The sequence below is a fragment of the Eriocheir sinensis genome, chromosome 4 (genome assembly GCF_024679095.1).
Source record: "Eriocheir sinensis breed Jianghai 21 chromosome 4, ASM2467909v1, whole genome shotgun sequence".
Lineage (NCBI taxonomy): Eukaryota > Metazoa > Arthropoda > Malacostraca > Decapoda > Varunidae > Eriocheir > Eriocheir sinensis.
In genome coordinates this window covers 6,455,067-6,482,532 of record NC_066512.1, presented here as the reverse complement: position 1 = coordinate 6,482,532, position 27,466 = coordinate 6,455,067, and the positions used below count along the sequence as shown (strand labels likewise).

At 41.0% G+C, this 27,466-nt stretch overlaps 1 protein-coding gene across 3 annotated transcripts in view; it reads left to right on the top strand.

Moving 5' to 3' along the window:
• The window catches only part of LOC127008171 (vascular endothelial growth factor receptor 2-like), a gene marked incomplete at its 3' end in the record, with an annotated part of 125,577 nt that overhangs the window by 5,666 nt on the left and 92,445 nt on the right, over positions 1 to 27,466 (top strand). The window contains 4 exon segments of one of the 3 annotated variants that reach the window (XM_050879856.1): positions 2,458 to 2,596; positions 18,187 to 18,323; positions 19,640 to 19,796; positions 24,111 to 24,268. In XM_050879856.1, coding sequence (XP_050735813.1) covers positions 2,458 to 2,596; positions 18,187 to 18,323; positions 19,640 to 19,796; positions 24,111 to 24,268 — 591 coding nt within the window. 3 annotated transcript variants of the gene reach the window in all.

The window sequence follows — 27,466 nt, the reverse complement described above, 5'->3', positions numbered from 1 at the left end:
AACAACACACACACACACACACACACACACACACACACACACACACACACACACACCAGACTCATCATGAACCACGGCAAATGTTTCTGACAAACTGAAATGGGTTCGCCATTTCCTAGAGTGTGTTAGAGCTTATTTGGTGAGTGGTTCATACAAGCCAAATATACCCAGTGGCAAGAAGAGAGCAGTGCTAAAGACGACTGCTCTCTTCTTGCCAAGAGTTGGATTTGGTTCGTGTGAGCCACTCACCAAATACGTTCTATAGTATTTCCATGTGAAACTGGCCGGTGGGGTGGTGGTTCACCTCTCGTCTTCCTTCCTCTCATATGTTAGCTATTTACTACCTTTAAATTAATTTAATTAAATAACTGGATAATCCAATAAGGTCATATAGTGTTAAGATTGTTTCGTTTTTAGGATAATGACAAAGGTTTTGTATAAATACCACGACACTTGACACCGTTGGAATACAACGTTGTAAAGTGTCTTGGTATGTATACAAAATCTTTGTTACGATCCTAAAAACGAAACAATCTTAACACTATATGACCTTATTGGATCATCCAATTATTTATTGAAATTAATTTAAAGGTAGTAAATGGCTGACATATGAGAGGAAGCGAGAGGTGTTGAGAGTGTGTGGCAAGGTGCGGGGCGAGGCTGATCTCGCAGCCGCCACCACCCCACAGGCCAGTTTCGCATGGAAATACTATAACACACTCAAAAATAAATGATGAAATCGTATCTGTTTATTAGAAACATCTGCTATGGCTCCTGATGAGTCTGGTGTGTGCGTGAGTGTGTGTGTGTTTGTTGTTACTCGATCCACGTGGTTATGGGGACGGAGTCTAGATGGGTGGATTGGCCGCGCACGTGCAGTGGTGACAATGTGAACTTCTGTTTAAGGAGGGACCACAGGCACGCCGCATGGGCAATATTTTTTTTTTTTTTTTTTTTTTTTTTTTACGTCGCTGCCTATTGCGCCGGTAGGCATCTTCCCGGTGGGGCCTGATGGTCGGCCCAAGGCTTCTTCCCGATGGGGCCTGATGGTCGGCCCAAGGCTTCTTCCCGGTGGGGCCTGATGGTCGGCCCAGCCCGTTCTGGCGCAGGCGAGTGTTTATAGTGGCGGTTATGGCTTCAAGGACGGGGAGACATCCTAGGTTCATGAGGTGGGGGTAGTTGGCAAGCGAAGTGAGCATAGCTTTGCTGTCGGGGGATGCGTGAAAACAGCTTTGTTTATCAACAAGTCTTTGTTTGTTTACATTCGCTTCTGAGCATGCGTAGTTCGCGGGAGGACAGCCAGGAACACAACACCGGTGTGGTGTCGTCTTGTCATCCCGTGTCGTGAGACATCCCATCCTGAATACATACATGAATTTCGACACAATACCCTGTCTTTTGTCGACTGCTTGTCGGGATCTGTCCCACCCAAGTTTATTTATATTATTATAAAAGCATATGATGACGTACGATTTTATATAACTAGGATTTTTTTTTCTTTTTTTACGTCTACGCCTATAGCGCCGGTAGGCTTGCTTGAGGGGCCTGGATGGTGCTCGGCCCCAGCCCGTCATGGGGCAGGCAAGTGTTTATAGTGGCGCCATCTTCTCTTGGATATCAACAATCATTCTTCTTCTTGTTGTTGTGACATGTTCCGCTTTGCATCGCTTTTTAGGTCCTCCTTGGTACTTTTTTACACTTAGATGCTTCACTTAGTTACTCTGTAATAGTAAAGATTGGGTTCCGTGATGCGAAGTTCAGGATCGGATGTCTCACGACACGGAATGGTAGACGACACCACACCGGGAGTCCTCCAATTTTCAGAGACTGGAGAAAAAAAGTTTTTAAACTGTGGTTCCACAGCACGGGGTGTTCTCTTATCTTGTCAATTCAATAATAAACAAAGCAGCTCTGCCAGTCCACTTTACGAGTCTCATGGTGGGCCATCTTTCACTGCTTCCCACTCCTCAGACACTGCCGTCGTCTGTTTGTTTACATACAGCTGCGCGGTTGCTCGTACCCACAACTGTTTTCCATCCGTGCGGACAACCGACAACTCGCTCCTGGTTGGGCAAATGCTTGGAGGAATACGGCCAGTGTGACACTGCCTTTTAAGGCAGCGCGCGTGACGCCGACGAAAGGTAGATGTGACCCGTACATGTCAAAGCAGCGCGAAACTCGGGGCAATGATGCGGGTATGTCGGGATGGTAAACATTTAGGAGTAAGCGCGAAACTCAGGGATCGCGAAACTCGGATAACGCGAAACTCGGGAGGGTACTAGTTTAAAGATGGGTAGTTACTGCATTGTTCAGTTAGCTGAGATTTACACAACACCTGATATTTAAATAACATTATGAACTACAAATTCTTTTGCAGGTTCATTTTTTCAGTGTTTCATAGTATTTTTTTCTCCATACTAATTTTCAATTGATTTTGTGCTCTTATCTTTCTGTTAGATCACCAATCAAGAAAGAGTAAGTTTTGACCCTAGAAAAGGATTTTCTGTGAAAAATGTGAACCCGAGCGATGCAGGAAAGTATAAATGCAAGGATGGCAAAGGAAACTTTATTGCAAAAGATATTGAAGTTACCACTGGTAAGTGAACACCATGCTTGCTGCTGCATTATACCAAACACATGTCAACTAACTCTGACTGTCACAAGAAAAGTGAAAATGTTACTAATGTTACACTGCTTGCAGACAGGGCTTGGTGCTTAGAGATTAGAGTCCCTATATATAGAGAGAGCAGCAACATAGAGGCAGCACTCTGATAAAACCCACAGGGCACCATTTCAGTTCCACCAAGAACTGCCACCAGCACTGAAATGTGGCATCTTGCAGATCATTATTCTAATTTTCGAAGTAGACATGTTTTTTTTTTAAAGTTGCCGCGCCTTCTGCTGTAGCAGCAACTTAGAGAAGGGTCATCCAGTGCTTAGATTTACTATAGACACACAGAGAAGACATTATTAGGTCAACAAAGTCAGTCATATGTGGTGAAAATTGTCTCAAGGAGTATGTATGCCAGTGATGTTGTGTGTGTGTGTGTGTGTGTGTGTGTGTGTATGTGTAATTCACCACCACCACGGCCTGATCACGTGTTGGACTCGTAATCGCCAGCAGGTACCCTCCCGACATGAGCAAGTGCTCTTTATCGTCGATCTATTGGTACTGCCAGGACCTCACACACCACACACCACATCCCCATTGCTCAAGGGGGGACAGTAACCACTCCTAGTCAACGGAAAGAATCCGGCCTGAGCGGGCTCGAACCGCCGCCCTGTCAGATCGTGTAGCCTGGCAGAGCAGCGCTCTACCAGTTGCGGCACGGAGTGGTGTGTGTGTGTGTGTGTGTTTACCGTTTACCGTTGATGAGGTTTCAGGCTCCGCTCCGCTGCCAGCGCAGCGCTCCTCAGGGCCGTCAGCAATATTGATGTTAGCCTCAATAATAATCCTGGATATGTATTTATTCACAATGTCATAATGTCATAATGTCATAATGAGTCTTAATTGCTTTCATGGAGATCCTACTGATGTCCTTTTAATAAAAATGGCATCATTATAGGCACTTGGCCATGTATTGGTTCGTGCTAATCACTATCTTTCTTTTTTATAGTATCACAAATATCCATTGTTTCATTTTTCATTTATCTGATATTTTCTTTATAGTATCACAATTCACTGTCCAGCGATCATTTCCAGCTCACTGAACATTTATCACACACAATTTATCTTCGAGTCTCAAACACCAATTAATAGCCATGATCGGTTATGTTACGAATTCTCTCAATTTCAGTTTGAAGAACTACACAACACTGAGTGGTTAATTTCTGGCTTCTTGTACCTCACAAAAGTTATGCATTTCCTCTCAGCCATGGAACAATCTTTTGATTTATGATGACCAGCGTACTTGTAACATTTTTGGGATTCTCCATTGTTCTTGCCAGTGCAGTTGGCCTCAAGATGTCCGCATCTTTGACAATGGTAACATATGATTGCATGGTATCTATCTCTCACAGTATACACTCCCCATTCTAATTTTATCTTGTCATGGTGCTTATTAATCAACTCTAACTGTAGACGTACGTACTGTACGTATAGACATACGTACCATACGTACAGACATACGAACCATACGTATAGACATACGTACCATACGTATAGACATACATACTATACATATAGACATACGTACAATACGTATGAACATACGTACCATACGTATAGACATACGTACTATATGTATAGACATACGTACCATAAGTATAGACATACGTACCATAAGTATAGACATAAGTACCATACGTATAAACGTACGTACTAATGTACAGACATACGTGCCATACGTATAGACATACGTACCATACGAATAGACATACGTACTATACGTATAGAGTCTAACAGCTGGATCACATTTCAAAATATAGTGCATTGTGCCACCAGCAGCTGGCTTGCTAAAAATCTTCTCAATTTTCCCCTCAACTCCAGGAATCGAGTGTAGGAACCCATTCCTGTTCAACAGTGTTTCACTTATCTTATTTCCGGTCTCTTCCTTATGCACATTGCAGGCCTTAGTTTTCCCACATTTTTTGTGCTAACTTGCTCTACATTTTCCAGTTTCTGAGCCGGTTCATTCCTTGTGTTCTCATCAGTAATCTGAATGATTTGTAATGCCTGGGAAACTTCATTTTTCAACTCAGTAGCCCTTTTTTTTTTATCAGAGGCCTTCACGATAAGGAGATTCTTCTTCCTCTTGCGTCTGGCTACGTCAGCAAAACTGGCGGGACCTGACTCTGCCTGCTCCTCATAAATCACGCCTGCCACCTCACTCAGCTCCTCCTTGACACCATGGACATCCGAGATTTAACCTCATCTTTAATCACAGATATTTCTTTAGATAATTCTTGCTTGAATTTATCCAATTTTTTAACAATGTTGGTAGCGAGAGACGCTTTGTGAAGACATGGAGTGCACATCCAATTTATTTTAGGTACATTATCCTACTTGACTCCAGTCAAATAATCACACTTCACATGACACCACCTTGGACACAAACAGCATGCACATGGGGCGCACATCCAATTTATTTTAGATACATTATCCTGCTTCACTCCAGTCAAATTAGCACGCTTCACATGACACCACCTTAGACACAAACAGCACTCCTCGCCTGCAAAATCTTCACAGGAATCTCTCAGACTCCTGGTTCTGCCCGCCATTGTCGACGCGGCAGTTCCAAGGAGCAAAGAGCTCACGCCGGCACGTCCTCACCCTACCACTCTCACTCACTGTGTGTGTGTGTGTGTGTGTGTGTGTGTGTATTTACCAATTTGTAGTATACAGGGCCTGAACTCAAGTAAGGACGGAACTGTCTCCCAATCTATATTTGTCCAGCTTTTCCTTCATTTTATGGACACTGCCCACTTCAACAATATCTTTGCTAAGTCCATTCCATATATCTCCACTCCCGTATGGAAAATTGACCTTCTCTAAGTCTTTCAAACAAGTCCCCTTTCTCAATTTCTTACTGTGTCCTCTTAGTTGCCTCCTCCCTTCCATCTCGATTAAATCATTTATATTCAACACTTTCATTCCGCTCGTATTTCTGTACAACGCTATCAGGTCTCCTTTTTCTCTTTTTTCTTCCAGTGTTGGTAAGCCCAGTTCCTCTAATCTAGACTCGTATGGCAGGCTTGATAGCTCTGGTACCATCTTAGTCGCAATCCTTTGAATCCTTTCAAGTTTCCTTATGTCCTTTTTCTTGTGTAGTAACAAAACAACTGCTGCATACTCTAGCCTCGGTCTAATCAGTGTTGTCATTATCTTCTTCATCATGTCCCCATCCAAGTAGTGAAATGCCACTCTAATATTTTGCAGCAGACTATAAGTTTCTCCGAATATCTTGTTTATGTGCTGCTCAGGTGTCAGTATATATCTTGCATTATATTTCCCGAGTCTTTTTCTTCTTTCACTGTGTCGATGATTCTCCCTCCTATCTTATACACTCCACTTGGTCTATTTTAACTCTTGCCCATTTTCATTGCGTGACACTCCATCTCCCCATTTTTTATTCCATTCATGTAACGCATTTAAATCTTCCTGCAGTTTCTTACAATCATCGTCATCTCTTATCTATCAAAGCAGTTTGGCGTCATCTGCAAATATACCCATGTAACTCTTTACTTTTCTGGCATATCATTTATATATATATATATATATATATATATATATATATATATATATATATATATATATATATATATATATATATATATATATATATATATATATATATATTAAAAACATTATAGGCCCTAAAACTGATCCCTGTGGAACTCCACTTGTGACCGTTCTCCATTCCGATATCTCATCTTTGAACACGGTTCTCACTTCTCTGTTTGCTCGGTATTTTTTCATCTATTCTGTAATTTTTCTCCCAAATCCTCCTCTATTTTCTCATTTCCACAGCAGTTCCTTATGTGGAACTTTACGAAATGCCTTTTTTAGGTCCAAAAATATGTAGTCCACCCATCCGTCTCTCCTGCACTTTATCTATTACTCTCTCCTGAGTAAAAACATATTAGATTTGTGACACAAGATTTACCTTGTCTGAATCCAAATTGACTCTCATTTATTATCTTTTCTCTTTCTAGATGATCTACCTACTGTCTTTTAATTATCTTCTCAGACAACTTGCACATGATGCTTGTTAGAGAAACCGGTCTTTAGTTCAAAGGGTCTGTTTTGTTTCCGCTCTTGTATAATGGGACCACATGTGCCCTTTCCCACTGTACTGTGACTTCCCCGGTCTTGATTGAACAACTTGTAATATCATGGATTGGTTCTATTAACTGTTCACTGCTCTCTTTTAGTACTTGACCTGATATTTCATCTGGACCCATTGCCTTCGTACTATCTATTGATTTCAATTGCCCAGTATCTCTTCTCTATCCACTTTTATGTTTTCCATTCTCTTGACACTTCTCTCTTCATTCCTCTTTTCAAATTTTTCTCCTGGGGAAATACTTTCTGAAAGTTTCCATTTAATATTTCACAGATTTCCTTTTTATCCTCATAGATTGGGTCACCCACTTTGATCGCATTCACTGCTTCTTTTTTCCTCAATTTCTTATTTATGTCAATAAAAAAGTTTTGGGTCATCCTCAGATTTTTCTATTATGTTCTTTTCATACTTGCTTTCTTCTTCTCTCCTCACTATGGTGTAATCATTTCTAGCATGTCTATAGCTTTAGGTTTCTCCATGCTTTATTTTTTCTTCTTCTTTGCTTCCAGACATCACGTATTAAACCACTGTTTTTCCCCTCTTTTCTTTATCACATAGTAAGGTACCCACTTTGCCACACCTTCATTGCAAGTTTTAAGGAAGTAATCATATTTTTTTTTTCACTTTTCTCAGCTTTTTCATTTCTGACCAATTCACGCTTTAAAAAAAAAAAAAATATTTCATTATACTTAGCTTTATTGTAATTCCTTCTTTTCTCTTCATGGTTTTGTAATTCAATTTCTTCACATTCTTCGTCAATTTCTAATTGTAATACTTCATGGTCACTTTTCCCAGTGGGCACTCGTGTTGCACTTCACTTAACAAATCTGTTCCTTTACTGAAAATAAGGTCTCGACGAGATTTAGAGAAGAGCATGAACCAGCAATGGTTCATCCTCTTCTCTAAATCTCGTCTCCTTCACCCATTGTGTCATGAGGTTTTCTGTGTCCAATATTAAAACTTTAGCTCCCCACGTATTTTCTTCACCTTCCACTTTAAACTTTTACAATTTGACATTTTTACAGTTGAAGTCCCCTGCTAGAATTACATTCTTCCTATTTCTAATGATGTCTATTAATGCTTTACTTGTACCTTCTAACAAGTTGTTATAAATTTTGTTAGTCCAGCTTGTTGTGTGTGGAGGCACATATGTTACCATTACTGTCAGTTTTTCACCGCATTTCAACTGCAGTAGAACACTTAAAATTTCCGTATTATCTGGACCTGTTCTCACTTTTTGCACTTTTGAGTCCGTTTTGACCAATATCATCTTCCCTCCACCACTCTTCCCCATTGTCTTTTCTATATATGCTATAATTGCACTATTCTACTCCCACCATTTCTATTCTTTTTGTTAGTTTTGTTTCAGTGATGCACATTACATCTGGTTTAGCTTTATTCAGGTAGTCTTTTAATTCTAACTTTTTTTATATGAGTCCATTGACATTAGTGTACGCTAACCTAACTAAGCTTTTTCGTTCCTTTTTCTTCCTTGTTGTTGTTGCTATTTGTTCTCCTCCTCCCTTTTCTTGATCCACCACTTCATCACTTTGTCGTTTCGCACATTCCAACAAACCTTATCCATTTCTGCTTCTGTTCTTTCTTCATTACTGTGCTTCGCTTCATTCACAATTTCCCTCATCATATGTCTTTCTTCTATGTTCATATTTTTCCTCATATATGTGTCTTTATATTTTTATATGCCTTTTAGTTTTCCACTCCGACTAATCATCTCAGTTGCCGTTTGTGACTTTAACTTTAGCTTAATTTGTCTACTTTTCCTTTCTTCATATTTTCCTAGTCTTATCACCTCGTCCATCTCCTATGTCAGCCTTCCGGGTTCTTCATCTAGGCTTGTCAGTATTTTTTTCACTTTAGTGATTTCATATCTCTCTCTGTGCTCTCATTGGGATTTTCTCCTCCTTAACACCCATGATTATCACACTCTTCTTCTTTTCTGCCAATTCTCGAACCAAGTCTTCCTTATTTCTTATTACCTGGACAACCTCACTTTCCACTTTTCTTTCCGTTCCTTGTTGCTCTGGGGTTTCTTTGAAACTTCCTTTCTCCTTTTCATTTTCTCTTTTCCATCGTACATTTATTTCTACAACAACTAATTTCTTGATCTTATTTTCCACGTCTACTTCGCTGTCCATATGTACCTTTACCCTTTTCGATATTTCTTCTTTAACCATTGCTTTTATCTTTTCTTCCATGTTAACATCACTTGCACTACCCTTTTTCAGTTTTTCGTTTTCCTCCCTTAGTTTTCTGACCTCTTCCCCTCTGGCAACTAGCTCCTACTCTAGATCATCAGCCATGTCAACAAACTTTCTTAAGTCCTCCCTCAGAGCCCTTACCTCCTTCTTTGAGTCATTTTCTTCTTTTTCCACTCATCTGATGGGTGTCCACAATCCCGGGGCTTGCATTTGGGCCGGCGAAAATTCAGGAAAGCCTTCAGCTTCGTTCACAATGTCCTCCACACCCGACACCATCTTGCCCGGATGGATCCTGACGCGACAGTTGTTTACACTTATATCGGACACTTTCCTTCGATGTCTTTGTGTTCACTTAGCTTTTTGGGAGAGAGGACCTCTAACCTGCGCCCTATCCCCAGGCCCTGACCAACAGCATAGGTAAATTTGTCGAATTCCTGGTCAGTATTCTGGAGTGTCGGTAGCGGCGCAGGTGTTGACGTTAGCGGCGGCGGTGCGTGTGTGTGTGTGTGTGTGTGTTCATATGTTATATGCACATGTACTCACCTACACACACACACACACACACACTGTCGGACTGTCGGGACGCCGGGACACAAACAACACCGCCGATCCACTCCGCCTATTGACCAGGAAATTCAACACATTCATCTATTTTTGTGGGGTCAGGGCCTTGGGATAGAGCAGTAGGGTAGATCTTGTCTCCTAAAAGGATAAATGAGCACAAAGAAATAGAAGAAAGGTTGACGTTGTACTTAGTGTAAACTTTGCCGTAGCTGGACCCGCCCGGGCAAATGGCGGCGAGTGGGAAGGACATGGTGTACGAGGCTGGCCATAGTTTTGCTGGCTTTTCGCCGGCCCAGATGCCAGCCCCTGGAATATGGACAACCATCAGATGACTGGAGAAAGGAATAGAAGACTCAAAGAAAGAGGTTAGGGGTCTGAGAGAGGATTTAAGAAAATTTGTTGACATCGTGGATGATCTGAAGGAGCTATTACAGTAGCCAGGGGGGGAAGAAGTCAGAAAACTAAGGGAGGAGAACGAAAAACTGGAAAGGGAAGTGCCAGTGATGATAACATTGAAGACAAGATAAAAGCAATGGTTAAAGAAGAAATGTCGGAAAGGGTAAAGGTAAATATTGACAGTTAAGTAGATGTGGAAAATAAGATTAAGAAATTAATTGATGTAGAAATAAATGTATGGAAAAAAGAAAATGAAAAGGAGAAAGGTAGTTTCAAAGAAATCCTGGAACAACAAGAAAGCGAAAGAAAAGTGGAAATGGAGCGTGAGGATGTCCAGGTAGTGAGAAAGACTTGATTCGATAATTTGTAGAAAAGAAGAAGAATGTGATAATCGTTGTTGTTAAAGAAGATAAAATCACAATGAGGGAGGAGAAGAGATACGATATGAACAAAGTGAAAGAAATACTGACAAGCTCAGATGAAAATGTCGAAAGACTAACAGAGGAAGCGGACGAGGTGATGAGACTAGGAAAATATGAGGAAGGGAAAAATAGACCTATAAAGCTGAAGTTAAGGTCACAAATGGCAGCTGAGATGACCATTAGTTGGAATGGAATACTAAAAGGTATAGAACGATATAAAGAAACATATATAAGGAATGATATGAGCATGGAGGAAAGAGTTAAAATGAGGGAAATTGTGAACGAGGCAAAACACAAGAATGAAGAAAGAACAGTGAGAAAAAAGAGGGTCTTTTTTGGAGAATGCGAAACGACAGAGTGATGAAGTGGTGGATCAGGAAGAGAGAGGAGGAGAATAAGTAAAAGCAACAACGATAGGAAAGAGAAGGGGATGAAAAAGCTTAGGTTAAAGTACACTAAAGTCGACGGACTTATTAAAAAAAAGCCAAAATTAAAAGACTACCTCAACAAAGTAAAACCAGATGTAATATGCATCACTGAAAAAAAAAAAAAACTAGCAAAAGGTAGATAAATGGTAGGAATAGAGGAATCCAATTATATTATATATAGAAAAGACAGAATAAGGAAGAGTGGTGGAGAAGTGATGATATTGGTCAAAACCAGGGGCGTATTTAGGACCCTGAAACATTGGGGGCTTAGCCCAGCCCAAAATGCTGGGTGGTTGGAGGTGAGAGAAGCGCGGAGTTTTTAGGGTAATTCTGAGGCCTCTCTGACATACATTAGGGCCAATTTATGTGTTATTGTATTTAGCAGTAACACTGAAAATATGGCAAGTGTGTCATAATAAAACTTTCAAGGTCATTATCAAATTATGGTAAAGCATAAGCACATTAATTTTAAGCGCTTAAGACTGATGTATCATACATATAAATGTACTGTACAGACAACCTCAAATTATTATTGTTATTTTTTCCTCTACTCACCTGAAAAAAGAAGAAAAAAACTTTCAGCCTTTAACCTTATAATAGAAGTATAAATTGTTTATTCCGTTGTCATAGCCTAGGTAATCATATACGATAGTATAAATAATGTAGCCTGTCAGGTTTCATCTCATGCAGTCTATTACTCTACTACGACATTTTATAAATTTAGATGCTGGTTTTTACTCCTGCCATGTCATCAGTTCCTGCAGGCTGCAAGTTTATTTAATAGAGGGTTAAAGACGTATTAAAGTTTCTTTTACTGTTATGCTTTTAACTTGTTTTTTATACCAATGAAGTTTGATTTCGCTTAATTCTTACGTAAATAACGACCACAGGTTTTTGTCTACAGCAAAATATCAATAAAAAGACCACCTGAAATTCGGTAAATAATAACTGGATCCTTTGGAAATCAGAAAAATAACGGTCCCTCGTTCCACTTCGAACTGCTGAATGCTGGAGCTATTCGGTGCAGTGTGCACATTTCCCATCATTATAGTATACATAACTACCATATTTTTTTAAAGAGTTAGTGTGCCTTGTGTGACAAAAAGAACCACTCACCTAGACTATGACTATTGGCTAGCTGGCTAAAGAGCCCTGTGCTTCATCAGCCTGAGTTAACAGACAATGTAAAGGCAGCGACAGTCTCCAGTCCTGACTCATCTGCAGTTATAGCAACAGTAGGAAGTAACTCTTCCTCCCCTTACTCTTGCCTTGGAGGCTGCACCTAATTGGCTAGGTCCTCTTTCTTTTTGATAAAGCTTCTTATATCCATAGCCTCAGACTCAGGTCTTGCACGCTACTATACTCTATCGACTCTAACTTGAGCCTTTAGGCGCGGCTCAGGGAGACCGCGCTTCTGCCACATCACTCACTCTCCTCAGAGGGGCTCGCTACCTCTCTCTCTCTCTCTCTCTCTCTCTGATTAACGTTATTATATATAATCTCTTTTGCTTGGCTGTGCAGGATATATATATATATATATATATATATATATATATATATATATATATATATATATATATATATATATATATATATATATATTTTTTTTTTTTCCATAAATATATAACGTACAGACTAACAGTGAGACAGATCGCCATGCGCAGGTCATCGCTAGATGTGTAAATAATGGGGGATTCCCCGGGCCAAGCCACAGGGCTCAAGTTAGGATTGATAGACTATATCGGTCAACAAGCTCTCTCGCTCACACGTGTGCGCGGGCAGGGATACGCACCTTGGCTGGCGCCTGACACCACTGCCTGACTGATGGCCGACTGGCGAGTGGCCGTGAATACGTGATAGGAACGTGAATCGGACGGGATCAAACCGTGTGATCTCCGTATGAGATCTATCAAATCTAAGTTCTAGTACAAAAACTTAAAAAAGAATTAACATTTCATATTGGCCTAGCTGGAGCTATTCTTATTAAAAAAAAAAAAAACTCTTGAGATCCGGGGATATTTTTAAAACATTCGGGGCTATAGCCCCGAAAGCTCAGGCCTAATACGCCACTGGTCAAAACAGATTTAAAAGTGGTAAAAGTGAGAACAAGAACAGAAAATACAAAAAAAAATGAAGTGTTTTATAAAAGTTAAAATGTGGTGAAAAACTGATAGTGATGGTGACGTATGTGCCCCGCCCACACACACACACACACACACACACACACACACAGCAAGCTGGACAAATGAAATTTATAACTATCTGTTAGAATGTACAAGTAAAGTATTAGAGGATATCATTATAAATAGCAAAAAATTAATTCTAACAGGAGACCTCAACTGCAAAAATGTCAAATTGGAAAAGTCTGAAATGGAAAGTGAAGAAAATACGTGGGGAGCTAAAGTATTAAAATTAGCTACAGAAACCTCATGACAGCGTAGGTAAAGGAAGAGACGAAATTTAGAGAAGATAAACAAGCAAGATTGGACTTAATTTTGACTAAAGGTAGACCTGTTAAGTGAAGTGCAACACGAAAGCCCACTGGGAAAAAGTGACCATGAAGTGCTACAAATAGAAATTGACGAACAATGTGAAGACATTGGATTAGAGTACCATAAGGAGAAAATAAGAAATTACAATAAAGCTAGGTAGAGCGGTAGAGTGAGCCTTTTTAGGCAGCATAAACTGGTCAGAAATGTATGAGCTAAAAACGTACATCAAAAATATGACTACTTCCTTAAAACTTATAATGAAGGTGTTGTAAAGTGGGTACCCTACTATCTGATAAAGTAAATAGGGAAAAAGAAGTGGTTTAAAATGCAAGATATCTGGAAGGAAAGAAAAAGAAAGATAAAGCATGGAGAAACTTAAAATGGAGAAGGGATGCCATAAATAGGGAAGGCTATAGCCAAGCTGGAAATGATTACACCAAAGTCAGGAGAGAAGAAGAAAAGAGTATGAAAAAATGTATAATAGAAAATTGAAAGGAGAACCGAATTTTTTTTTATAGATATATAAATAAGAAACTGAGGAAAAAAGAAGCTGTGAATGAGATAAAAGTAGGGGATCAAGTCTTTGAGGATATAAAGGAAACCTGTGAAATATAAATTAAAACTTTCAGAAGGTGTTTACCCATGAGACAGAATTTAAAGAGAGGGATGGGAAGAGAAGTGTCAAGAGAATGGAAAATATAAAAGTGGATAGAGAAGAGATAATGGGACTATTAAATCACTAGATGGTAAGAGGGCAATGGGTCCAGATGAAATATCAGGTCAAGTACTAAATGAGTGCAGTGAAGAGTTAATACAACAATTTCAAGGTATTATCAGTTGTTCAGTCAAGACCGGGGAACTCCCAGTGCAATGGAAAAGGGCACATCTAGTTCCATTATACAAGAGCGGAAATAAACAAGAGCCTCTGAACTATATACTCGTTTCTCTAACAAGCGTCATGTGGAAGCTGTGTGAGAAGATAATTAAAAGACGGTGGGTAGACCATCTAGAAAGAGAGAAAATAATAATTGAAAGTCAATATGGATTCAGACAAAGTAATTCTTGTGTCACAAATCTAATAGGTTTTTACTCAAGAGTAATAGATATAGTACAAGAGAGAGACGGATGGGCGGACTGTATACTTTTGGACCTAAAAAAGGCATTTGATAAAGTTCCACATAACAGGCTGCTGTGGAAATGAGAAAATAAAAGAGGACTGGGGAGAAAAATGACAGGATTCATGAAAAATTACATAATAAACAGAGAAATGAGAGCCATGTTGAAAAATAATAAATCAGACTGGAGACTGAGTACCTGCCGTGGGTGTATCAGTGTCGCCCGAAATTTATCAAAAACATTAGGGCGTCAGGCATCTCGCCAACCCCCTCTCCCCCAACACTAGGAAGGTTAGGTGTTTGTGTCTCCGTGAGGTCACTAGCTTCCGCTCCCAGCATATTCCGTAATTTCGTTCCTTATTTCGTACCATGCATACATAATGCTGATATGATAAATTATACACATATAGAACAGTATATACTACTTTATTTCTACAACAGGTTATATTTCATTGCATTCAATATACTATGAATATCAATAAACTAGGAAAATTATATTACTTTAAAAATACAACAACACAACGCGGTTGAATATTAGCAATATTAGGAATTCAATATTCACCAACATAGGCGGATCCAGGGGGGGGGGCCACGGGGCCATGGCCCCCCCCAAACGCTCTGAGAGTATGTTTTGGCCCCCCCCAAAGAAATTCGTTACAGATACTGTCAGCCTCCCTCAATCATATACATATCATGTAGAACTCGATAGTCGATACTGCATCGCTCTACTACATAAAACAAAATCCAATTCTATGGCACAACTGCATAAACATCGTGTTTTTGTCTTTAATACGCTCGTACATGTATGACATTTAGACGTGGGGATTTCAGTTATGATGATAGAAATAGGCCTATAAGCCATACTACGAGCAAAGCAAACACGAGCAAACATAATTGCATCTGAGCATTTAATTATTATTTATTATATCGCATGACAAGTGTATATGGTAAAGGTCAAAATTTACATATGGAGGCAAGAAGACGGGGTTGTCAAGATTAAAAAAGGTCAAGGCTGATGAAAGCAATGTTTTTAAATATTACGATGTGATTATTGTGATTCTTATATGTTATATATTAATATATGCTTAATAAAGACCAAAAGTATTCTGGATCTAATTCTTGAGTTATGCCCCTGAAAAGCACAATGCAATCCGATGTGACTTAATTCCATGTGTACAGTCCGTCGTCGATGAACAGTTGGCCCCCCAAAAAACTCAAGGCTGGATCCGCCCTTGTTCACCAACATACAAACTTAGGCTTGAAAAAAAGAAGAAAAAAATTATATATATATATATATATATATATATATATATATATATATATATATATATATATATATATATATATATATATATATATATATATATATAGCATCTTACCTTATAAACAGGAGACTAGTAGATGTATCTTGGAGTGAAGAACACCAGGAAGAGAAGACACAATACTTATGACCCTGGCCTTAACTCAGGACTCTCGAGTCTCGACATGTCTTGTGTGGAGGTCTGGTAAGAACTGCTGTGCTGACCCGTCACATGCCTTGAGGTCAGAGCAAATTACTTGCTTAGCTACCGCCTGCCACTCCACCCTTAATCCCCTGGGAAGGCCGAGACCTCATTGACGTTATATTAATGACCTTGCCACTCCACTCCAGGTCCCGCGGGAGTGCCGGCACATGACCTCACTCACTTCAATAGTCACCTGAATGACCTGATCACAGATGCAGGTGTTCGTCTATATCTTGGTACGAAAAAGGTACGAAAAATATCATACTTTCGTACCGTACCGTAGTATTAGAAAAATATCGTACCGTAATATCATACCGTACTTTTGCCGTCCTCAGATTCGTACCGTACCGTAATTTCGTACCGTACCGTACCGTACTACATGCCTTGGTTGGAGCCTGTCACGGCAGCGGCAGCAACCGTGAAAGCACTTAGCAGTGGTGCCTGAACTGTTGCCTTCATAGTTCAGCAGATGGATGAGGTGGGCACAATAGGCAGTGTTATATTAGAACTACTCATTTCCACAGAAAATGAAGGTCGTTTGCTCAAAGCACAAAACTTTACCTCAAACATTTTTTTTACATTTTTGTCTAAAACCTCTGTCTTTATCATATTGATTGTTTATTTTTTTTTTATGCAGGTATGCATGTTCTTCACTTATGCTGAATTATTCTTTCTGCACACTGGCTTTGAGCATTGCATGCATTGTTTGTGTTTCAATTTGTGATTTACTATTCCTTAAAAACTCAGCTTTGTTGATTAATGTTACTGAAACACTGACTGATTGTTTTTTTTGTTGCAAAATTAATCCCACAAAAAAGAGAGGAAGTGCTTGCTATTTCGCCCCCAAGCAGTAGGAGAGCGGTGATGATTCGGCTACTTTAAAAAAAAAAATTCAGAATTTTTAAAAAAAAAGTAGTGTAATTTTGTTGATCTCAAAATATCCCTTCATCCTTTGGCTCTTTATATTGTTAATGTGACACGCATACCCATTTCCAGTTTTTAGATGTAGGTGATGAAACACGTTTCTAAATCGTCCGAATCATCCCCACCCGTGGTGATAGTTCGGCCAGGGAGGTGGGATGGCACGGACACTTGTACTACTCGGCATAAAATCAATATACCTTAAGTTTGATTGGCTTATAAACAAGAATATATATATTATAAGACATTTCTATAAGCACAAGTATCCTCTCAATATATATAGGAAAAAATAATTAAAAGGAGACCTAAAAGAAATATCTCAAGAATTTTGGAATTATGGCTTCCTTCTCTTCTCACAAGCATAATGTTTGAGTATAAATCAACCAAATTAACATTTTCATAACTGTTGCAAGAACTGTAGTGTTTAAATTCATATAAAATTAATAAAAATCATGAAAAAATCAACTGTCCGAATCATCACGACTCAATAAAAAATAAATGGGTGGTCAAAATCCACTTCCAGCACGAGAGCTGGGTGTTCATCTTATACGGCAATACCTTCGCCGTGCATCGCTGTATCAATGTGATAATGTAAATTTCGCTGCTAGCCATATTCTTGAAGTGAGAGCTTATGATACACCCTGGAAATATTACATACGAGATGCAAAAATACAAAATCGGACTTGCATCGAGAAGAACAGCTCTGAAGGCGTGGTTGTCCCGTGTGAGCCAAGGCAACAAAGTTTTGTACATTCACAAAAAATCTCGCGGCACTCAGTCCCATACGTTTTACAATAAATGCGATGTACGGACCATCCCACTGTTCGAATCATCACTGCTCTCCCCTACAAAAGGCACAAGGACTGTGTAAAGGTTTTAAGAGCAGGAAATGTAGATTGATTCAACATCAGCATGGCGCTTTTAAGACTAGTGTTTTTTGCATGGAAGTCTTATTGTATGTTGGATTTGTTCGTACCAGTAGTTTTCACTGAGGTTGTGATTTTCACATTACTCTAAAATCTTTCTTATTTTGGCTGTTCCAAAAGATGTAGTCACAGCAGTTAGGTAGCTTCAGTATAGTCATTCATCTACAGTACTAATTGCTTCCTCCCTACAAACTGAGTGATAAAATAAATTTTATCTCCTCAATTTTGATAACATGTTATTAGTGAGCCTCATAGATTCTTTGATAATGTCATTTGAATAGTGATATAAAGGTGAGTTTGTTTCTCAAATGTGGCTCTCCCTCTCAGCTTGATGTGGAAAATGGAGTCTCCAGCATCAAGTTCAGGGAGCCTTTCACTATATTTAACAAGTAATCCAATAATCATTTGTACAGTTAAGCAGATACGCAAGCCAGTGATTTATGAAGGGAAGAACCAACACTACGGTAAAGGAGACAGCTTTTACCTGGAGTGTATACTGGTTGACCCGCTGAACATAACACTTCGCTGGACTTACCCAAACTCAGAGGCTGTGAGTATATCCCCTATACCTTTGTTACAAAATAATAATAAAAAAGAATGTATTTATGTATATTAGATTATATCCATATATGCTCATTGATTTTCATTACCTTAAAGTTTGTCAAAACTTTCAAGGTAAAACCACTGAGCTCTCTATGCCATCTCTGATATTGTGTGTAGCCATGGCCATACAATCGTCCATAAATGTTTTTTTTTCTTTTTTTCTCAATATTATCTTTAAAGTCTACTTTATTTTTTTTTCACACATCTGGGAAATTATTGTAATTTCACACAACCTTAGCAATAAAAGTTTACACACACACACACACACACACACACACACACACACACACACACACACACACCGTTCCGTAGTTCAATTGGTTAGAGCGCCGCGCTGCCAAGCTTCATGGCCAGACTGGCGGCGGTTCGAGTCCCGCTTAGGCTGGAATCTTTCCGCCGACAAGGAGTGGTTACTGCCCCAGAGAGACAGAGAGAGGGGTGGAGGGTAGAGGGCAAAGGAGATGGAGAAGAGAGGGAGGGGTGGAGAGAGGGAAGAAGGGGAAGACAGGAGTGGAGGTAGTGTGTGGGTATAGACGTCACAACGACGTCACGCTTCTCCTGTTCGTACGTCCAGATGGTCATGCCAGGCTTCACTATCAGAGGTGAGAGTAAGCGCCTCAATTAATCACATTTGTCAATGCACTATATTGCCCAAAATTAGGACAGGGTGTCAAAAAAGCTGTGCCAAAATACCATATTGATGTAACAGTTTGTTTACACACACACACACACACACACACACACACACACACACACACACACACACACACACACACACACACACACACACACCGCTCCGGTGGCTCAATCGATAGAGCACTGAAAAAAAAAAGGAGGTGGTTCGAGCCCCACTCAGGCCGGACTCTTTCGGTTGACTAGGAGTGGTTACTGTCCCCCCTTGAGCAAGGGGGATGGGGTGTGTGGTGTGTGAGGTCCTGGCAGTACCCATAGATCGACGATAATGAGCACTTGCTCTCGACGGGAGGGTACCTGCTGGCGAAAGGGAGTCCAACTCGTGATCAGGCCGTGGTGAATTACACACACACACACACACACACACACACACACACACACACACACACACACACACACACACACAGCAAAACTGTTTGGTCATCATTCGAACATTCATTTCTGCAGATTTTAATTTTGCAGTCCATGTAGTAAATAATCATCAAAGGGACACTGCTGCTGTCCCATAAAGCATAATCTTGTGTCACTCTGTTATTAGGACTTGTTCACTCTGTCTTATTAATGTTTCAGAAACATATAGTGGAGCAGGATAGCGACGCCACTCACCAGTGGAGCTTTCTAAAGGTACAGAATGCCTCGGAGCGTGACACAGGAAACTACACTTGCACCATCAGCGCTCCAGGCCACTTGCCAAATAGTGATTCAAAGTACATCACCATCATCAGGGGTAAGGAATTCCTTCAATTTAACTGTTTGTTATATATCCCTCCTTCAAACTATGCATGTTAGGGAGCAGTGAAAATGGATCCTTTGCCTTTTTTTGTCTTCTGTTGATCAATATTCATTCAACACAATCTTTACTCTGGTATGTTATTTTCAAAAGTCTGTCTTTTCAGCTCTTATCTACCCTCTCATAAATTCTCTATACATTCCTGACATTTTTTTGTGACCTTACATTCCATACCAATAATCAGATGCTTTATTTTTTGTCTCTTCATATATGCATTGTTTTAGTGACCTGGCCAACATGGAAAGCACCCCCCTCTTTAGCTACTGGGTAGAAAAAAGATGGCTTCTTGTTTGGCTGGCCATGGGTTCAATCTCTGGCACCAGAATGTTTATATACACCTTTCCAGACTAGATTATTTATTGTTTGTTCAAGCCACTGAGATAATGTGTATTGAAGTAGATTAAAGTCACCCCCAATACACTGTACCCATTGCTGTGTGCTCTGATCTCTTCTTTTATTTTAATTAGTAACTGCTTTGCGCAGTGGCAGTATCGTAACCAATGAGGTTGGAGATGCCACTGAGCAAAGCTAAGTCAGTGGATTGTTGGGAACTAGCAGCACCTCGCTGAATTACCACAGACACATCTGTGGTAGCCAAGCCCTACCCGACCTTCACGAGGTGACCTCGTTAGTACACCACACTTTTTTCCATTATAGTAGTGTTTTATGGTGTAGTGATTTTATTTATATTGTGGTGGAACTGAAGGGGAGGGTGGGTACCTTTGGTACTTTGTTTTTATGGGACTTTTTTTTACCCTTTTTATCCTTTTTCATATTTTTATCTTTTTGCCATTTTATCGATTAATGATGTTAGTTCCGGACAATCTGGTGCCCTGTATCCCTCCGGGAATGAGCACTGTGCTACCCCTGCCAGTTGCCAGTGGTCCCTCCGGGGGTGGACGAAAAGTGGCTACGGGCGGAGGGGGGTCTCCTTCTGTCCCAGGGAAAGGGAGGAGGAGGAGGAGGAGGAAGGAGCTCCTAAGGGTGGCATATATAAATGTGACTGGGATGAATGAGGAAGGGAAGAGAAGGGAGATAATAAACGAATTCCAGAAAGGAAAGATTGATGTGCTAGGTGTGAGTGAGACGCATATGAAAGGCTGTGGTGTGTGGGTGCATGGGAGTGAGGGCGCGGAGAGGCTGTGGGAGGGTGTGGAGGGGGGAGTAGTATGGGCAGCTAGGGGTTTAGGGAGGAAGGGGGGGACAGGGATGTGCGTTAGTGGCCTCCCCACGAGTGTGGGCAGGAGTGGATGGGTATGGGTGGTGTGGTCCGAGGAGAGTGTGAATGACAGGGAAGATAGGGATAGGTATACATGGGTGTGTGTACGTATATGCGCCAGTGAATGATAAGGGAAGGAAAGGCATGAGTGAGCTGAGGAGATTCTGGGAGGACTTAGGACAGTGTTTAAATAACTTGGGAAGTGAAAGAAGAATTCTTGTGTTAGGAGATACGAATGCAAAAGTTGGAAACCGGAGATTGGTGATGTGGTTGGGAAATGGGGTGCGGATGGAGTGAACGAGAATGGACAATACCTTGTGGATGTTTGTGCTGAGAGGGGTTTGTTCTTGGCAAACACCTTCTTCCAGCACAAAATAATTCACAGGTATACATGGGCAAGGGGAGACCTTAGGAGTGTTATAGATTATATAGGTGTGGATACGAGGTTGCGACAGGAAGTAATAGATGCAAAAGTTGTGAGAGGAATGCATGGTAGATCTGATCACTTCACGGTAGTAGCCAAAATTAAAATGAAAGAGAAATGGGAATTCAGAGGGAATGGGAAGAGGGAAAAGGGTAGGAAGGAACTAGCAAGTGAGAAACTGCGTGACAGTGGCCGCAGGGAGATGTATAGGAGGAAAGTGGAGGAAATACTTGGAAGAGCAAGAGCAGGGATAGAACACAGTGAAGGAGTGAATGAGGTTTATGAGGTGTTTAAGAGTTCAGTGGTCAGGGCAACTGAGGAAGTAGTCGGGTATAGGTCATGTGGAAAAGGAAAGAAAGGGAGTGCGTGGTGGAGGGTTGAGATAAAAGAGGCAGTTGAGGAGAAAAGAAGGAACTACGAGAAAATGTTAGAGAGAAATGTGACAGTGGAGGCGAGAGGGAGATGGGAGATAAAGTACAGGGAGAGTAAGATGCTGGTAAAGAGATTGGTTAGGGAAAGTAAAGAGAGTGGATGAGGATTTTGGTTGGAAAATTTCACAAAATACCAGAACAAAAAACTTTCTGGAAAGAAGTTAAAAGAGAAATGGGGGAAGAAAAGAATGACATTTGTAACATGAAGAGGAAGGATGGGGTGCTTGTGAGAGGAAATGAGGAGATAAGGGAGGTATGGAAGCAGCACTTTGAAGCTGTAATGAATGAGAGTGTGGGAGGGAGAACAGAAGTGACTAGTGTAGGAATAAATATCGATGAAGGGCGGCCAAATCGACAGGGGAGGGTGGAAAGAGGTGAGACAGAGGAGGCAATGAAGAAGTTAAAAGTCGGAAAGGCCCCCGGAGCTGATGGCATAACAGCAGAAATGCTGAAATATGGAGGAGGTGTAGTTGTGGAATGGATATTATGGATATGTAACATAGCATGGGAACAGGACGAGGTGCCAGAGGATTGGAGAAAGGCTATTGTTGTGCCGCTGTACAAAGGGAAGGGAAGCAGAGGTGATTGTAATAGTTACAGGGGAATAAGTCTACTTAGTGTGGCAGGAAAAGTGTATGAAAGGGTTTTAAATGAGAGGATGAAGAAAATAATTGAGAAAAGTGTAGGCGATGAACAAGGTTTTTTAGGAAAGGGAGGGGTTGAGTAGACCAAATATTTGCAGTGAAAATGTTAGTTGAAAAATACCTAGAGAAGGATACGAAGCTGTTTGCTGCTTTCATGGACCTAGGGAAGGCATATGATAGGGTTGACATGAAGGGGTTGTTGGATGTTCCAAGGAAATATGGTGTGGGAGAGAATTTGCAGGAGGGAATCTGATCCTTCTATAAGGATGCGAATGCCTCTGTACGCGTGAATGGTGAGTTGAGTGAGAGTTTCGGTGTTGGTGTGAGTGTGAGACAGGGGTGTATGCTGTCACCATGGCTTTTTAACATGTACATGTGCGCTTGTATGAGAGAAATGAAAGCCAGAGTGGAGAAGCTAGGTCTAGAGCTGAAAGTGAGAGGTATGGAGGAGTCATCGGTGGCAGGCCTGCTTGCAGATGATACAGTATTGTTGGCAGAGAATGAGGGGATGCTGCAGAGGATAGTGAATGAGTTTGACAGAGTGAGAAGGAGGAGAAAGCTGAGAGTAAATGCTGGAAAGAGTAAGGTTATGGTATTTGAGAGAGCGAGCGAGTAGGTCATTACAGAGAGGCCGTACAGAGTTAGAGCAGAGGTACAACGGAGCGTTGGATAAGGTCCTAACCTTATCCTATGCTCCGTTGTACCCCCTGCTCTAATTCGTATACGGCTTTGCAAAATCCATGACCTGCTCTCTCGCTCTCTCAAATACCATAACCTTACTCTTTCCAGCATTTACTCTCAGCTTTCTCCTCTCACACAGGAGAGAATGGAGGAGGTGAATGAGGTTAAATATTTAGGGACAATTTTATGCAAGCATGGAAGTATAAAAGGTGAGGTGAGGGAAAGAGCAGTGAATGGCAGACAGGTAGTAGGTGCATTGGAGAGAGTTATGAAAGGAAGAAGTGTGAACATGGAGGTAAAGAGGGGAATAAGGAACAGTATTATCCTGCCAACTCTATCATATGCATCAGAGACGTGGAAACGGAACGCAGCACAGCAATTGAGAATACGTGCAGTGGAAATGAGTTATATAAGAGGTTGATGTGGTTTTTCAGGATGGGATGGAGAAAGTAATGAAAGTGTGTATGAGTGGTTTGGTATGAATGTGACAGCGAAAGGAATGGATTGTGGAGTGTTGGAGTGGGTGAAGCGTGGTGCGCTGATATGGTTTGAACACGTGATGCGAATGGGGGAGAATGAATTTGCGAGGAGAGTGTATGAAGGAAGGATTGAGTGAGGAGGTATAAGGGGAAGACTACATGTGAAGTGGATCAATAGGGCGAGTAATCAGTGGAATGAGGGGGTTGGAAGTTGCAAGATTGAGTGTGCTGAGAGGGAGTGCTTGAACAGGGAGAAATGGAGACACTTATGCTGCGGCCGCCCCCTGGAGGGAGATTCCCGCGAGGGATAAGGGCGTCGGAGATATAGGTAGATAGATAGTAACAAACAGTAAAGATTATTTTTTCTTCACAGAAAAGCTGGCACCATTTGTCAATGTCACAAGTGGAGCAAATAACCTAAGCATAGATGAAGGACAGAATGTAACATGGAACGCCGATTTGCTGTACTACCCTTATGATCCCGACATCAAGTATACAAACTGGAGAGGTCAGCTCAGACAAACAGACAGGGTAGGCTTTCAGATTTTTTAAATATTTTCATGATTCTGTTTCTCTAAAGAATGTCGATTGAAAACTATCCCACAAAAATCAGGACGAATGCCAGGTTTACTTAGTGTTGGTTTGAGAATCTTGAAATATATTCCACAAGAGAGACAGCTTCTTGGCTCTTAAGTCTGCTTAAATGCTCAGGCAGGTAAAGTGAGCCACTGAAGAAATTAGTTTAGCACTGCAAGCCGGAGTACAGTAGGATCTCGCTAATAATGTCTAATTGGTGCCTTAAAAACGCTGTTGTTCATGAAAGCGTTATTTGTGTGACACTGAAGTACATGTATACAGAGTTAATTTGTGCTGCCACCCCAGGACTTCCATCCATTGCTTCCATTTCAAACCTTCCCATCACTACGGGCACTCCACTTTATTGGACATTTTGTTATTTGACGTTTTGCTCTTTCAACGTTTCAATACATCTACCCTTTTATATATGTTTTTTTTTTTTAAGATTCATCCTGTTGATTTGACATGCAATCTCCACCATTTCAACCTTTTTTTCAAATTCTGCGCCAGACATTCGTTTTTAAGCTGCGTGCCAAACCTCCTCCTGCCCGTCAGCCAGTACTGTTGGCAGCTTGGGTGGCTGTCCAAGGTGTGTCCAGATGTTTACTTCCAGCATTAAAAAGGTTATCTGAGAGAATCCAAACGTTATCGTAGAAACTTGAAATCCATTCTAACTTACCTTTTTACGTTTTTATCAAAATCGTTATAGACGAGATCCTATTGCAGAGGCTCTGAAATTTCATACTTGCACCAGAAGCTTTATAGTTTAGTATTTTTTTTGCATGTAGGATCAAATATTTGCTTTAATTTTCTGACAGTCCCTTCATAATTACGAGAATTACAACATACAGTAGTTTGAAATATCCATTTAATAATGTTACAACAAATATTTTCATGTACAAAAAGACCATGAAGTCATGGTTGATAAGGTAATTCATCTCATTTAATTTTCAGTACATGTTTTTTTTTTTTATTCATTCCCATGTTCCTAAATACAACCTTACCTAATTATTCAGTTATTTGTAAAATGCCAATATAGGGGCTTCAAAGCATGAAAAGCCCCTTTTCTGGTGGATGAGGAGAGGGTTAATGCATACACTCACACTGTATACTCATGAGAGGATAAAAAAAGGATACAGTGGCCCTTGTTTTAGTGATTTAGGATAATCAAGTCAGTAACATTACATTAGGAAAACATCTCAGTTCTTGTGATCACTTATTGGTACACATCAACATTAGAGCTCATGCATGAGAAGAGGGAATTCCTCCACCTGAGAAGGCTCTTTCTGGAGGTGGACCAATGACCAATGGTCCCACATCAGCTGAGAAGCCACCCTGGGCAGGCCTAGAAGAGGTTCCAGGCAAGGAAGGGAAAGGCTGCCAGTCAGGTGCTATCGACTCAAGGCTGTGAGGAAGTCATTTTATATAGTGGCAAGAATGTCATTAGGGAGAGAGGCACCACAGGAAGGGTCTACATGGAACATCAATGCCCAGCAAGGGAAGGCTGGAATGAAATGAGAATAAGCCAACGGCCTTCAGCGAAAGAGTAGGATGAAACAAAGAACAACATGTTGCTCCAGTAGGCAACTAGTAATCAATGGAATGAAGAAAGTAGACTAGGGAGAGAGAGGCTCTGCAGGGAGGAATAACACAGGCTGTCGCTGCCATGGAATGGGCGGAGGAATGCTGGAAGGATGAGAGAAGCCAGCAGACCAACTGTAAGGAACACAGTATTGACATTCCAAGTAAGGAAGGGAAATGACTGTTGGGACATACTAACAGGTTGACTTTGGAAAGATACAAAAATGGGGAAAAACAAACATTGCAACCTGCCCCAGCCAGGGAACAGGGAAAGCAGGAAAGGACGGGAACAAATCCATTGACCCTGTGCCGCTGCAGTTGCAAGTGGAGATAAACTAGAGAGGTGTAGGGGCAAGAGGGAAGGAGGCCAAGAGGCAGGCTACTAATACCATTGGGGAGAGGTGTAAACTAGGAAAAGGCAGCACAGGATGTCGTCGCTGTGGGTTGGGTGGAAGAAAGCTGGAAAGAAGGGAGATGCTGCCAGACCAGTGATGGAAACCAATTTGGAAAAGCTCAGGTAGAGGAGAGAAAACAAAAGACATTGCAAGCATCCCGGCAGGGAGACAGCAGTGCCAGTTAGGCTTGTGGGGGGACCCAAGGCAGAAAATGTGAAGGGGTCCCATGAGGCACACCCTCCAGTATGGACAGAAAAACAAATTAGAACAAGAAACATTTGGGTGGCCATCCACAACAAAGGAAGACCTGGTTGCAGCAAGTGTCACCTGTTAGTAGAGCCTGCCTATGTAGCAGGGGAACAAAGGGACGGAAGCACCCTCCAGCTACACAAGCTAAGTCATAACAGGAAAAGAGGGAGGGGAGGCAACTGCTGGCCACTGGAGCCTTAAGGGGGTGGAACAGTTGAGTACTCCAGCGCCTCTAAACCAACGGGGAACAAAGGATGAAAAGGAAGAGGAGAAAATGTGCCCCTGCCCCTCAGCCACTGGGACAAAGAGAGAGGGCAGGTATAGCAAGGGCAATGGGCAAGATGCCATGACCCAGTGCAGAAGAAACAAATGAGGGAAAGACACACAAAATATAAAATGAGAAAAAAAGGGCAACATAATAAGTAAGGGAAAGAAACACCAAAATATAAAACAAGAAGAAAAGGGCAGCACAACAAGTGAGGGAATGGCACACCAAAATATAACCTGAGAAAAAAAGGGCAACACAACTTGTGATGGAAAGATTAAAAGAAATAATACAGACAAATCGAGTACTTACCTTAGAACTCATGGAGGCAAATGAAAGAGCAGCATATGTGTCTGGACCGGGCAAACCCTTGGCTGGGACTAGGATCATGGAGGCACAATGTGTTGCCCTTCCAAGGACATCGCTCCAGTGTCTGTTACAGTACAGCTTTTAAGACAGACTCCTAACTCTTGGGGATGTTGAAGATTTTGTGCAGGAGCAGCACCATTGCAGGCTTTTTTTTCTCTCTTTTTACACCCATGAGGTGTCTCCTTCTCTGTAAAAAAATGTATGCTAGAATTGGGATTGTTGAAGCTCTCCCTCTGGAATACAAGTCCAGATATTCAACCCATACACTAGCCTTCCTGATGTCTACTAGAAACA